Below are 15,176 nucleotides of genomic sequence, written 5' to 3' on the forward strand. Positions count from 1 at the left end.
GTAAAAACACACAATCACTGAGCTCACAGTAAAACACACACTCACTGAGCTCACGGTAAAAACACACTCACTGATCTCACAGTAAAAACACACACTCACTGATCTCACGGTAAAAACACACTCACTGATCTCACGGTAAAAACACACTCACTGAGCTCACAGTAAAAACACACTCACTGAGCTCACAGTAAAACACAGTCACTGAGCTCACGGTAAAACACACATTGAGCTCACAGTAAAACACACACTCACTGAGCTCACAGTAAAACACACTCACTGAGCTCACGGTAAAAACACACTCACTGACCTCACAGTAAAAACACACACTCACTGAGCTCACAGTAAAAACACACTCACTGAGCTCACAGTAAAAACACACTCACTGAGCTCACAGTAAAACACACTCACTGAGCTCACAGTAAAACACACACTCACTGAGCTCACGGTAAAACACACATTGAGCTCACAGTAAAACACACAATCACTGAGCTCATGGTAAAACACACACTCACTGAGCTCACAGTAAAACACACTCACTGAGCTCACGGTAAAAACACACTCACTGACCTCACAGTAAAAACACACACTCACTGAGCTCACAGTAAAAACACACTCACTGAGCTCAGAGTAAAACACACTCACTGAGCTCACGGTAAAAACACTCACTCAGCTCATTTTGAAAACACAAATGATTAAATGTTATAAATATTATTAGCGTTATTTCATGTTATTACCATGCTAAAACATAAATGGCATGTTCATCTACACCAGTGGTGTCAAACTCGTGCCATGGAGGGCCGTGTGTATGCAGGTTTTCATTCCAGCCTCAGATCTTGATTATATAATTAGTTAAATTATTTGCTGAATTAGGGATGCAGGTTTGTGCACAATGGTGACCCGACGTCTATGGTGACCCGCATTGTCTAAATAAAAATTTTCTTATATTCTGTGCTTCAATGCAGTTAAACGCATATGGCTGAATGAGTAATTGGACTCAATTAAGGCAGCATTAATTGGTTGGAATGAAAACCTGCATACACACGGCTCTCCATGGCACGAGTTTGACACCACAGATCTACACTTAACGGCAGTTTGCACAGGCTCCGGATGATGACACACCTTACAGAACTTGGTCCAGGGGATGAGCCCTTCGGGGTTTCCGCCCGCCTCTCGACCTACAGGACAACAAGCTCTTCAGAAACCTCCCCGTTCCTCAACCCTCACACCTAGGTAATGTCATGTAATCTGGCTCTAAGCCCTCACGGGACTGTAGTCCAGTAAGCAGTCAATAAGACACATCAAACAGTCTCAGGAAGGATAGTTTCAAGTTTCACACCACACAGCTGAATTACCCATACTCACCCAGCAGTTTGTCTCCCAGCATGCTGAGCTGCTCCTCACTCAGCCCCCGCTTGGTGACGGAGGAGAACTGCCAGCTCAGCACTTCGGACAGCTGGCACCAGCGGGCCTGGGGGGCACTGAGGAAGAAGGACAGGTTCTGGAACGGGGGAGAAGGACAGGGAAGCGCGTCAGCCAATCAGCAGCCAGAGAGCTGGCGGCACAGAAATAAAACCACGGATAGTACTAGAAATATGGTGCAAGGGAGGAAATGGAATAAAATGGCCGACCTTTGGCTCGGTGCACAGCATGTTGTACCACAGGATAGAGGCCCAGCCGCTAGGGAGCTGGCTCACATTGGAGATCACCACAATCGGGAGGGAGGTAATCTGTGGGCGGCAGCACGGGGAGGTGGAGAGACGGAGAAAACGGTCTTATCAGTCATCTTATGTTCTACACACACACGCACGCGCACATGCACACACATACACACACACCCACACACATATATATACATACACACACACACACACACACACACACACAAACACACACACACACACATATATATACATACACACACACACACACACACACACACACACACACACACACACACACATATATATACATACACACACACACACACACACACACACACACATACACACACACACACACACACATATATATACATACACACACACACACACACACACACACACATATATACACACACACACACACCTCAGGGAATTTAACCTCAAAGATACAGCCTGCCCGGTCAAACAAACAAGTTATGAACCAGGAAGCAGCGCACACAATCACACCCTTGCAATATGAAGCTCCTTATCACTACTATAAAATTTTGAGTGTTAAACCGAATCAAGTCACCCTTTCTGCTGATGCAATAGTGGTAACACCACAAACATTAACATCTGAAACTACAAGGTGGAGAGGTCAACAGTGTTAAAAAGCAGGACCAGACCAACCTCAAATAACACTATAAAACCACACTTACCAGCATTTCTTTCTTTCTCGGCTGTGAGATTCAAGGATCAAAACTTTATTGCCTTGTCAACACAGTTGACTGGAATTTGCAGCTCCTTGAAAACAATGCAAATACCCCACATTGCTGTCTAGGAAAATGAGGTAGCGGCGAAGTGGAAATAATGGATTTTCTGTCTTGTGTAAAATGTTAACTAAATACTGATAGAGTCACTACGAAGGCACTATATTCAGGACGTATGAGTACCGCTCGCCGTGCTGCGGTCAGCCGTTAAATCTCAGGCACCTCCCCGGTCACAGTGTCCCAGTCTTACCTCCAGGTCGATGACGAGTCCCGGCTGGCAGAGCTGCGTCTCAAAGCTGATGGAGTGCAGCTCCTCCGTCACGATGAGCGGCCCCTGCGATCACAGCCAAACCCGCCCAATCAGCACCTTACAGACTCCCACATACAGCCAAACCCGCCCAATCAGCACCTTACAGACTCCCACATACAGCCAAACCCGCCCAATCAGCACCTTACAGACTCCCACATACAGCCAAAACCACCAAATCAGCATCTTCCAGACTCCCACATACATCCAGAACCACCAAATCAGCATCTTACAAATGCACACACAGCCAAAACTGTCAAATCAGCACCTTGCAGACTCCCACACACAGCCAAAACCACCAAATCAGCATCTTACAGACTCCCACATACATCCAGAACCACCAAATCAGCATCTTACAAATGCACACACAGCCAAAACTCCCAAATCAGCACCTTGCAGACTCCCACACACAGCCAAAACCACCAAATCAGCACCTTACAGACTCCCACATACAGCCAAAACCACCAAATCAGCATCTTACAGACTCCCACATACAGCCAAAACCACCAAATCAGCACCTTGCAGACTCCCACATACAGCCAAAACCACCAAATCAGCATCTTCCAGACTCCCACATACATCCAGAACCACCAAATCAGCATCTTCCAGACTCCCACATACATCCAGAACCACCAAATCAGCATCTTACAAATGCACACACAGCCAAAACTGTCAAATCAGCACCTTGCAGACTCCCACACCAGCCAAAACCACAAATCAGCATCTTACAGACTCCCACATACATCCAGAACCACCAAATCAGCATCTTACAAATGCACACACAGCCAAAACTCCCAAATCAGCACCTTGCAGACTCCCACACACAGCCAAAACCACCAAATCAGCACCTTACAGACTCCCACACACAGCCAAAACTTCCAAATCAGCACCTTACAGACTCCCACACACAGCCAAAACTTCCAAATCAGCATCTTGCAGACTCCCACACACAGCCAAAACCACAAAAACAGCACCTTACAGGCTCCCACACAGCCAAAACCACAAAAACAGCACCTTATACAAACTCCCACACAGAGCCAAACCGCCAAATCAGCACCTTATAGTTTCCGGTGTATTCTTCCTTACCTCATTTGTCCTGTTACCAGCGGCCTTCTGTTCTTTCAATTGCTGCGTTTGAGAAAACAAAACACAGATTTTCACACAGTAGCCAAAGAAGGAGGAACAGCCTTCATAACAGCTTATAACAACATGCTTACGACACGCCCTTATGGAGTTATAAAGGCTCGTACCAGATGGCGAAACTCGGCGGCCAGGCTGCCGTTGGACTCCTCCATGTTCATCACCTTGGTGCTGGTGCCAAGGATGTTGAACTTGCGGAAGCTGGAACAGACCGAAAAGATTATTCCTCATCAACTGCAGGAATAATTTAAAGTCAATTCAGTCGATAGGATTGTTTATGAAATGAATCTCATACCCTTTCAACTTGTTTTTTTCAGGGACATCCCTAGGGGAGAAAACGACCAGGTCAGTGAATGGAGACAGCTGAGCTTTGGGTGTATTTTATATCTAAACATGGAGCAAATAAAATGCTTTTATTAGAAAACACTGGCCATGGACACAAACTCACTTGTCAAAAGATGCTTTGACTCGGAGCTGGTAGTTAAATTCCTGCAGCTTCACCAACAGCCTGAGAACAAAAAAATGTGACATCATAAAACAAAATGTCACAACACTAAGTGTTAAGAAAAATATGTTGAGGAAAATTATATTTAGTCATATGGTTATGCCTAAACATAACCATATGTTTTCCTGCATGAAAAGGGCATGAAATGTTTTAAGTGTATAGAAACTTACACACTATACGCATAATGCATAAATCATGCAGCTCCTAGCTATCAACTGATAACTAGGTGTGGGACATTTTACAATTTTTTCTAAATGATGACAAGCTTGTCCTTGCAGTAATACTTTTTTTTTGGGGGGCGGGGGGGGGAGGCTCAGAAGACCAGAACAGGAAGCGAACAAGTACCTGAGTACCTGACAGCTGTCCATTTCCTTTCCAATAATTACAATGTGACGTTAGCAGTTTTTGTGTTTTTTTTTGCAATTCTTTGTTTTCTCTACGATTTTGAGTAAACGGTCATTCCCCTAATAACAACTGAACTGCGGTAACCGGCAGAGTTTCCTCAGTGGAGGTCAGAGGTCATACCTGAGCTTGACGGTGAACTGCACGCCCGTCTTCAGCACCAGGGGTCGCTGTGGGTGCGTGGGCATGCAAGGCTGTCTCTCCACCACGATGGAGCTGAAACAGAGGCCCACCCAACACCTCAGGAACCGCCACGGCCACCGCCAGCACAGCTAACCACCTCTCCCACTCACACTTTTCCAAAATATCACTGCTAGGGACAATGCAGTACAGGTGCAGTACAGTCAAGTTCCTAAAAACATACTCTTCAAGATTACTATTATTAGAAATATCATAATTAATGTCATCATCATGTCTTCCATTATTTTTTTTAATGAAAAACAGCAGCCAACAAAGAGAACAGAATACGAAATGAAATCAGGGGAAGACGGACAGAGGGGAGAAAAGGGAAAGGAACAGATGAAGGTGTAAACAGACAGAGTATCCTGTGAAAAGGGGATCCTTCCCCAGCTGAGGTTAAAGGCTGTGTGCGGTGTGTTCCCTGTACCAGAACAGGCAGGGCTGAACTGAGGTATGATCTTACTTGATGACGAGGTTCCGGAACAGGTTCAGCGCCCGGTCCTCCAGGAAGCCCTTCTTCTGGGTAATGGGGTCGTTCTCGTACGTGTACTGCTGCTCCAGTTCCAGAAGCTTCCTCACCTGCTGCCGCACCTGCTGGAGGCTCTCGGCCACCGTTGTGAACCTGAGGGGCGGGTGGATCGGTAAGAAGCCCCGCCTACACCCTTTACACCTGAGTTACTGAACCTACGCCCTTTTCACCTGAGTTACTGAACTTACGCTCTTTTCACCAGAGTTACTGAACTTACGCTCTTTTCACCAGAGTTACTGAACCTACGCCCTTTTCACCTGAGTTACTGAACTTACGCTCTTTTCACCAGAGTTACTGAACCTACGCTCTTTTCACCAGAGTTACTGAACTGACCAGTAGCTACATATTTTCACCGTAGTTTTGAACCTACGCAAGACGTCCATGTAAACATATCCTCATTTTAGTTCTCAGAAAACCAAAATAATCTCAACAGTCAATAGCGATAACTGACTTCTCAAAGGTAGGTGATGTGGGTGTTGGTTAGGGCAGCGTGTGAAACAGCGCCCTCCTCTGGCCATTACCAGGTCTGCAGCTGGTCCAGGCAGGTGTTTGGTGGGCCCCCGATGCAGGCAATCTGCTGGCGCCGTTTCCAGTCGGGCAGCTCGTCCGTGACCAGGGCGTACTGGATCTGCTCCACCGCGTTCAGCACGTCCGCCATCTGACGCACCACCTCCTGCAGCACACCCGCAAACGCGCGCATCAGACCCAACGCATCGCCTGCCTCGGACCCAACGCATCACCCACGTTAGACCCAACGCATCACCCGTACGCTTGACAAACCCAACACATCACCCGCACACACATCAGACCCAATCAGGCTCAACACATCACCCGCACACACGCACACTGTGCACACCTAAAGCCTCTCTCCGTGCAACGTTTCATTTCATAAACAGTTGCTAGAATATTTGGGCTCTGCTGAACAATATCCATCACAATACTGACAAAGCACTACAAGCCCATTCGGCTGCTGTACTGCACATTCCAGCAATTTATGAAAAGCTGATTTCAAGCAATGAAACATGCAAAACAGAATTCTGAGCCAAAAATTTGACAGGCATTCATAACCCTGGCAGCTCCTGGCACAGATTGTCAGACTCTCAGATGACGAGGGGGAGGGGAATCTCTAACCTCTCTGTGGATATTCAGCCTGAGGAACATCTCTCGAATCAGCATCTCCTCACGTTTCACCTCCTTCTGGTTCGCCCCGTTCACATCGTGCTCTGCACACAAAGCACAGCACACCGCCATATTCAACATGCCGCTCCTCCCCACCGCTTCACTTCCATTTCTATTGTTCTCAGTGTGCTTACATGGAGTTTCAACCTCAGGTTTATATCTCTAGACCACAGAACTACATCACACCTGGAACAGCCATCCAAATCAGAGAAATAAGGATTAGCGGTTCCGGGTTTAACACAGTTTTGTGGTCTAGGGGTTTAGACCTGAGCTTTAACTCCAGCTAAGCAAGCTGTGGTTGACCCATTATTATTATTATCAAATTAAAGGCTGAGGTGCATCACGAGGCTCCCAACTGGGTTCCTGAACAAAGGTGTTTAAGTTCTTTCATCATTTTTTATTAAACTTATCAACACAGTTCAGGGTTGGCTTGTTATCATCTGCTTTGTCTTCGAATTTTTCATTATCTACCAAACGGTGAGTTTTAGTGGCCATTTTCCATACTTTCACCACATGGGAACTCAGTCATTCGCCTCATTCTTTAATCTGTTCAGTTAAATCATTTTACAGTTTCCTCTTTTTATGTACATGTTTGTAATATAGCACCATAAACCCAACGTGTAATGTGGCTTAAGATGCTAAATAATCCCTCGACCTGTGAAAACTGTAATTATGAAAGGCGAACAGCTCGTTGACATTCTGGAATCGCGATTGCGGCTGTAACAAAATCAACATGCACAGGGAGGCCACAGGACCGAGGTGGCTAGAACCTTTGTACAGAGCGGGTTTGGCGAATTACGTGTCACGCTACGATGACACATCTCTGTGTCAACATCAGTACGGCCACTCAAACCCAACACCTCATCCCTGTCCGTATCAGCATTAACGCAGAGACGCCATTTTAGATGTGTGAGGCCACGTGAAAGCGCTTTCTCTCTGAAGCGCACGGCGAAGCGGTCTGGCGTCTCACCTCTGCTCTGCAGGGACTTGTACTTGAAGTCGTGCTCATCTTGCAGGTCCTCCAGAGATTTTATCTTTTGCTCTATTTCCTGGCAACAGAAATGCAGAAAGACTGAGCGTGGCAGTGACGTGCAGCGGGGGGGGGGGGGGGGTAACTGGGGCCGTGCTTTTCCTGCGCCTCTGGTTACGGGTCACCGTGGCGACCGGGTGGGGTGACCGCGGGGGGGTGGGGGGGGGGTCGGAGGGGGCCGGCGTTTCGGCTCGCGGGGCGGAGGTCTGGCATTCACCTGGACTCTGTTCTTGATGTCCTTCACTTTGCCGTCCAGCTCCCTCTGCTTCTCCACCACCATGCTGCTCTGTGTGCTCCCGATGTTGTCCTGCCAAAGACAGGCAGGGAAATGAAGCGAGCGTTAACTGATGAAGTCACACGGCCAAAGTACAGCAGTTATGTTCAAGGAAATTAGAAAGATTTACAGAGGGGAATTCCCTGCCATAAGAATTCATGTAAATTATAGGGGGTTGTACACCAGTGTGTAGTTGTTAGGCCCTTAGGCAGTTCCACGTTGTTCCAGAGGCTCTGTGTTGCCTTTTAAGCAAACCAGTGAACACAATGTAACGTAATGCAATGTAAACGTTCTGCAAAACGTTGTGGATAAGAGGGTCTGCTAAATGCCTGTAATGTAACGTAATGAAAACCCGCTCTTTTAAAACGAACCCGGTGAATTAATTCCACGCGTAAGAGGGTTCTCCAAAGGAGCGCTCTCCGCTATGCGCTCACGCCACACGCCCTGGACCCTCGCTGTTTCGGACCCTGCTCGTGTGAGCGTGCCCGCACCCACGCCCGCGCCTTTGCCCTCGCTGTAACGCACCTCGGTTTTCTCCGCTGACGCCAGGATCTTCTGCTCCTCTTGTAGGCACTTGCTGATGATCATGGCCATGTGCACCGGGTCCTCCTGGAAGTGGTCCTGTGGGCGCACAGCCACCCCTTCAGCGTCACAAGCACTCGCTTCCCCTCGGAAGGCACGATCATAGTCCACACGTTACTTAAACAGCAGGGGCGGGCGGTGTAGTATAATGGGTAGGGAGCCAGTCTGGTAACCTAAAGGTCGCAGGTTTGATTCCCGTGTAGGACACTGCCGTTGTACCCTCGAGCAAGGCACGTAACCTGCATTGCTTCAGTACATATCCAGCTGCATAAATGGATGCAGTGTAAATGCTGCGTAAAAAGTTGTATAAGTCGCTTTGGATAAGAGCGTCTGCTAAATGCCTGCAATATAAATACTTTTTAAATTATTAATTAATTATTTATTAAAAAAATAAAATCTGGAACCATTTGCAATGTAGCAAGGAAGCTGTGGCACTGTTGGCGGCAAAAAAATGTTATGATACACAACATTAAATGAACAGCCATTTGAGCTCGCTGGCATGTACATTTCTTTAACTGAGCCGGAACATTAACGCTGGGGGCTACTGCTTCACCCGAAGCGCCACCTGTAGGTTGTGTTTAATCCAGCAGATATTTGGATAACTCTGTCTGCACCTGTAGGTTGCGTTTGATCTTGCGGATGTTGTGTTGCTGCAGGAAGTTGTTCTCCAGGGTGAATCGGCTGTACTGGTCATCCAGCTGGCCCAAGAGGTCATGGAACCGCACGGTCGCCAAGGAATCGTTATTTGCCACAAGCTCCCTGTAGGGGATGAGTGACAGGGAGAGAAACTGAAACACGGTACTGAACAGCACTGGCCTCTGAAGACCGCTCACAACCCAGCAACGGCTTTCTAACCACTAAAGACCACTCATTAACCCAGTAACGGCTTTCTAACCACTGAAGACCACTCACAACCCAGAAAAGGCTTTCTAACCACTAAAGACCACCCACAACCCAGCAACGGCTTTCTAACCACTGAAGACCACCCACAACCCAGCAACGGCTTTCTAACCACTGAAGACCACCCACAACCCAGAAACAGCTTTCTAACCACTAAAGACCACTCACAACCCAGAAACACCGTTCTATGCTGGCAGTATCATAAGCAACCAGTGCAAACACCAAGACCATATGGCACCGTATTTGGTGGAACTCACCAGGTAGTTCTCGCCTCCCACAATGCACTGCTCTGTTTTGTTTACCTAGCTCATCTCTCAGGTTTCACACCGAGCTGTCGCGGCCAAAATGGAGATGACGAAACTCGAAAAACTTGCTACCGATTTAGATGTGTGAAAGTTCATCAGTGCATCAAATGCACCCTCCAGTTAATAAAAACATTCTGCATAATAAGCATAATCCCAGTGTGTAGCTCTATTACACATAGCCCTGGCCATCAGACTTGTCTCTAACATACAGAAGATATGAGGAAAATACAGTCTAAATAACTTCACATGGGTTCCTAGAGAGAACTTTCACTCATTTTGTAAAGAATTAAATAATCTCAGCAGAAAAAATGCACATCAATACTCTCAACACAACTCTCGACAGGGTCTTCATCTCTGAAAATATCCATGTGGTAAAAACACCAGTCACCATCACTGAGTGGACTGAAAGCTTTGGTCTAGTAGAGGTTTTGGTACAGAGAGGCCCGTGGTACACCAGGCACTGGTCATATACCATACCACTTAATAACTTTATCACATAATCATATAACTTCAATCAAATTCAGAATTTCTGACTTAAGTCAGCAGTGTTGAAACGATGATTACCAGTCCTGGCTTTCGATCCACTGGCTGAGGTACTGACGGACCTCCATGGGGAAGGTGTCATCGTACAGCTGGTCAACCTGCTCCAGGTACTTAGAGTCCATCTGCTGCAAACGGTACCACTGAGCCATTTTCCTGAGGAAGAGCAGGATGTAATGTTGTCGGCCCAATAAAACCTCTGAACTGGACATATCTCAATCACAATGCCTATAATATACGTCTGTTCTGAACTGGACATATCTCAATCACAATGCCTATAACATACTGCTGTTCTGAAGAGGATATTCCTCAATCACAATGCCTATAACATACTGCTGTTCTGAAGAGGATATTCCTCAATCACAATGCCTATAGCATACTGCTGTTCTGAATATTGGATATTCCTCAATCACACTGCCTATAAAATACTGCTGTTCTGAATATTGGATATTGCCCAATCACAATTCCTATAATACAAGGCGGAGCCAGGAGTTCATGGAAATAAGGAATCTAAACTTCACAATTAGTAATGAGTATGACTGTTAGAATTACTGATAATATTTATATTTACACACACACACACACATATTCCTGGTTATGGTTATACACTTTGTTGTACGTCGCTCTGGATAAGAGCGTCTGCCAAATGCCTGTAATGTAATATATAATATTATATAACACGTATATATATGTAACATTATATATACATATTTTTATTCTTTTAAAGGTTACTGTAGTGTACTGTCCTACAGCCTACTGCATATGGCATTATTATTATTATTATTATTACAACACCGGTCTGTTTGTACCAGAAGTGCCCAGTGATCACTCGCACACCCATTAGCACTGACTCATACAGGTGTCAATGCCAGTGTCAGATAGTCTTGCAGTCTTGTAAAATCCCTGGTGTGGCACAGCTGTGATGCTAAATGAAGTCTCCAGCTCCCGGGCCAATGTCCGTATGACATCTATCAGGTTTTGTGTGTGTTTTAACAGGTATTTCAGCATATGTACATTTGAACCCTAGTACCTCTCTATACTATATAATGGCATACCAAAAAAATAAAATAAATAAAAATAAACAGTACGGAATTACTGAAAACAGCATACGAATTCCTCGTTGGGGGGGACGGACATATTAATAGTGGTTGCATACACAGATTATCAAAACAGCAGCAATTTACTAAAGTATACTTAAGTACAAGCTTAAGCGATATGGGGAGATTTACCGTATAATTATTGAGATAATTAGGTGATGTAGATAAATGTCTTTATAAATACCTCAATATCTCGGCAACACAGATCTTAAGTGCTTGTGCACTTCAGAACCTTCATAAGTGCACGAGAATAAGGACAAAAGAAGAGGACGGTAACAGGAAGCTACTTTACCTTTCACAACGTTAGCAATGACAGTAGGCTACTGAGAAAATGTTTAAGACATTCTAGGTCACGTTAGATTTCATCTTTATCTGCGCACCATTTAAAAGTCCTAATACAGATCACTAAGCCACGTGAACTTAACCTGTAAATCTGCATATATTAAGAAACGGTTGAATATTTATACTTTTTAGTGCATTGCTTATAATTACATGAAAGCAGTAAATTAGTGGTTTCCCAAAACAGTACCGACAGCATGTGTATGGTGTGCTTTGTAAATGATAATGCGCCATGTTGTCATATAGTCAAACTTACTGTTAAAACAAAACAAGAATAACAAGCATTACGTACTTACCGTTAAAACTACGAACAAACCGAAAAACTAGAAAGCTGGTGTTAGGCTAAAGTGAATCCAACTTCTGAATCTGACTTCGCACTTCTCTCGACACTACCCGCTACCTGCACTTCATGAAGACTGCAAAAATACAACAACCACTACTAATTTCTTCTACTGTCTACACTGTAAGAATGACACTTGTTTTCTCCAATAAAAATCGAGAACTTTCTGTAAACTACTTCCGCTTTCGTGAAAAACCAATCAACGCGAAGGATACTCTGGAAGGGGCTTCACTCTTAAAGGTACAGAGGAACTAAATAGCGTCATCGCTGTTCTGGCAATACGGTTACCTCCCTTGTCAAAAGGGAAACGAGAAACTGAAACATTAGGGCAGGTATGACCAGGAAAACTAAACTTAAAAGCGATGCATTCTGCTGTTGAATGAATTTGAATACACTTGTTTTTCAGGCGTTTATTTTTTAAAACTTGACCATCATAAGAAGCTAGGTACAATTTTTCATATTAGGAGAGTTCGTACTGAACATACATATAATTAGTAAGAAGTGTTATAAATTTCATGTTTCGGATTGGATTGTGAAATAGACTACCCGTAAATAAATAATAATAATAATAATAATAATAATAATAATAATAATAATAATAATAATAATAATGAAGAAAAATAATAACAGGTGCATCAATACTGTTTCCGTGTTTTGTATTCCACTGCTTTAAACTATTTTAAAATTAGTATGAGTTAAAATGTTAGATTCACTAGAAGTACTTCATTAACTATGCTTTTAAATTAAATATGTTCTGTATACCATGATCTCAGAAAAAAAATGTCTGAGAAATTTTGTTACAGTTCTCTTTATGTGCAAAGAATTAATGTACGTGAACAATGTGACATGTATGTTATGACATGGTAAAAAGTAAACGTTCTGCCATGAATTCCCCAGATTCAGACAGACTGCTTGAGGTTTGGCGTCGGTGGGGGTACGCAGCAGTCGAAGGAACAGCTCGTCTGAAATCACGTGCTTTCGTGGAAACCGAAACAGCTCTGTAGGCGACGGCACTGGGAGGAAATAGTGAAACGAAACTTAAAATTGGTCCATTTCCGCACAGTGCTAGTGCATTGCTCTCTCCATCCTGAACCTAGCTGGAAGAAAAGTTAGGACAGCTCATACGGGGTGATGTCAGGCTGTGAAATCAGTCTCATATATATATATTCAGACATAATAGTAATATCCTACAGATCAAGGTAAATGAAATATAAGACACATAATGGTAATACATACAGCACATTTTTTCCACTATAGGCCAGAAGTCAAAGAGGTTGAAGAAATAGCCTTCAGTATTTAGCAAAGATTTATTGGAAAGTGTACAGGCGTATACAAACTGTGTTCATAAGCATGTGTTCACAAACAGCACTTGACAATTCATGAAGGAAACAAAAATAAAAATAAAAAATCTGCTTTAGAGAACTGTTTGTTTGTGTGCACCTTTGCAGAGATTACCTTTAAAAAAAAAAAAAAAAATTCTGCACCTGTTTTATTGAGTGTTTACCCGTTTGCAGAAGAGTACACCACTGTGTTATACAGATACCATTTTTATAGGGTTGCTGACAACTCAGAGGAGCACAAAAGCATTGAGACTGTCCGTGTAGGCAGGCAGTCAGTCTGATCAACAGAGCTTCTACATAGTAACTGCAACTCTATTTTTCTTTGGACAGAAATGAAAATGAATGTAAACGTAATGAAAGAGTAACTCTACAAGTAGAAGTCAGTGAACTGCATTGCATGAACATATTTGGCACAAATATCTTATGTAATAAAAGGTAGAATCACAATTGGATGCAGTAACAGGCTGAGTATATATTGTGCATTAAAATGTAGGGGTGATGCACAGATCAATTAACTGCATCCCTGGTTACTATCTGAATAGTTCTATTGCGCTTATTTACTGAATGTAACCGTGTTTCTTGAAAAAGCAACACAAATATATTTTTTAAGTTTGAACACTCCAGAATCTATATTTCATACAGATATGATTCTGTACATAATTTACCAAACAATTGTGGATATTTTGCATATTGGTAAAGATAAAGGCAATCAGGTAAAGCATATATTTTCAAAATTGTTCAGCTGTGAATGGAAATTTAAAGGCAACATTCTTTGCTGTGTTTGTGTTTTACGATTGACACAATGGTTGACATACAGAAACAGAGATACATTGGACTGCAATGCACTAACATACGATAATGACATTTCTCTATAAATCAAAAAAAAATAAAAGTTTGACAGTGTGTAAGATTGGAACTGCTAACACAATTGGTCAATTACCCTCACTAACAACCACATGAGATCACATGCAAATCCACACAAAATGGCATGGTCGGTCATGCTATACCTAATGACTCATCACTAATTATGGCCAGGAAGGGTTTGACTAACACTGATAATTCCAGAGGATGGATTATGTGAAGGGATCACTGTAAGTGTTGGTTTCTGTGCATCCATAAGCTTGTAAGATATTTACAGAGCAGGATTCTTTGCTATTGCAGCTTTTCATGGAAGGTTCCATGTTATGGAACTCTGTGTAATGGTTAGACCTTGACATAATTGTTCCAAAGATATGGCAGGAAATTTCCATAATTCCATAATTTGACTCAATGTCTTTAAAAAGGTCAAAAAATTACATTTCCTAACTTTTGGCATTTTATATGTTCTGACAGTATAACAATATGTAAAAAATTTAAGGCAGAGATCAAACTATATGATCTTATGTTAAATACATATACCATATTTATTATCTTTGAGGGACAGCAATGACCCTGGCACCTTACCGTGGAAACAAATACTTACACATAAGATTAACATGAGAATAACAATGTCCATTCCAAAAAATCTCCAAACAGAAATTATGGTGCACTGTGACAGACTTCGGGGTTCACTGTGAGAGACTGCATCATATCATGTGTGGTGACAAACTGTCCATGTCATTCCGAGTATGGTGAACTCATCTGTGATGCAGAAAAGAAAACCAATTAGAAAATCCCTCCCCACTTTTCTGAAGCACTTGCAATGAGTACACACATTTACACTACATTTTCCAAAGTATGTGGACACCTGAATATCACACCCATATGTACTTGTTTAACATCTCATTCCAAAACCATG

At 43.5% G+C, this 15,176-nt stretch overlaps 1 protein-coding gene across 1 annotated transcript in view; it reads right to left on the reverse strand.

Moving 5' to 3' along the window:
* The window catches only part of LOC135241273 (uncharacterized), a 45,291-nt gene that overhangs the window by 5,959 nt on the left and 24,156 nt on the right, over nucleotides 1-15,176 (reverse strand). The window contains exons 24-41 of the mRNA XM_064311513.1: nucleotides 14,997-15,019; nucleotides 10,308-10,439; nucleotides 9,153-9,297; nucleotides 8,482-8,577; nucleotides 7,900-7,989; nucleotides 7,623-7,701; nucleotides 6,605-6,696; nucleotides 5,995-6,146; nucleotides 5,408-5,566; nucleotides 4,888-4,980; nucleotides 4,306-4,365; nucleotides 4,153-4,182; nucleotides 3,968-4,058; nucleotides 3,804-3,845; nucleotides 2,661-2,744; nucleotides 1,629-1,727; nucleotides 1,363-1,498; nucleotides 1,120-1,175 (exon numbers count right to left, since the gene is read on the reverse strand). Coding sequence (XP_064167583.1) covers nucleotides 1,120-1,175; nucleotides 1,363-1,498; nucleotides 1,629-1,727; nucleotides 2,661-2,744; nucleotides 3,804-3,845; nucleotides 3,968-4,058; nucleotides 4,153-4,182; nucleotides 4,306-4,365; nucleotides 4,888-4,980; nucleotides 5,408-5,566; nucleotides 5,995-6,146; nucleotides 6,605-6,696; nucleotides 7,623-7,701; nucleotides 7,900-7,989; nucleotides 8,482-8,577; nucleotides 9,153-9,297; nucleotides 10,308-10,439; nucleotides 14,997-15,019 — 1,659 coding nt within the window. The remainder of the gene's footprint in view (nucleotides 1-1,119; nucleotides 1,176-1,362; nucleotides 1,499-1,628; nucleotides 1,728-2,660; nucleotides 2,745-3,803; nucleotides 3,846-3,967; nucleotides 4,059-4,152; nucleotides 4,183-4,305; nucleotides 4,366-4,887; nucleotides 4,981-5,407; nucleotides 5,567-5,994; nucleotides 6,147-6,604; nucleotides 6,697-7,622; nucleotides 7,702-7,899; nucleotides 7,990-8,481; nucleotides 8,578-9,152; nucleotides 9,298-10,307; nucleotides 10,440-14,996; nucleotides 15,020-15,176) is intronic.

The sequence above is a fragment of the Anguilla rostrata genome, chromosome 15, assembly GCF_018555375.3.
Source record: "Anguilla rostrata isolate EN2019 chromosome 15, ASM1855537v3, whole genome shotgun sequence".
In the NCBI taxonomy this organism is placed as follows: Eukaryota; Metazoa; Chordata; class Actinopteri; order Anguilliformes; family Anguillidae; genus Anguilla; species Anguilla rostrata.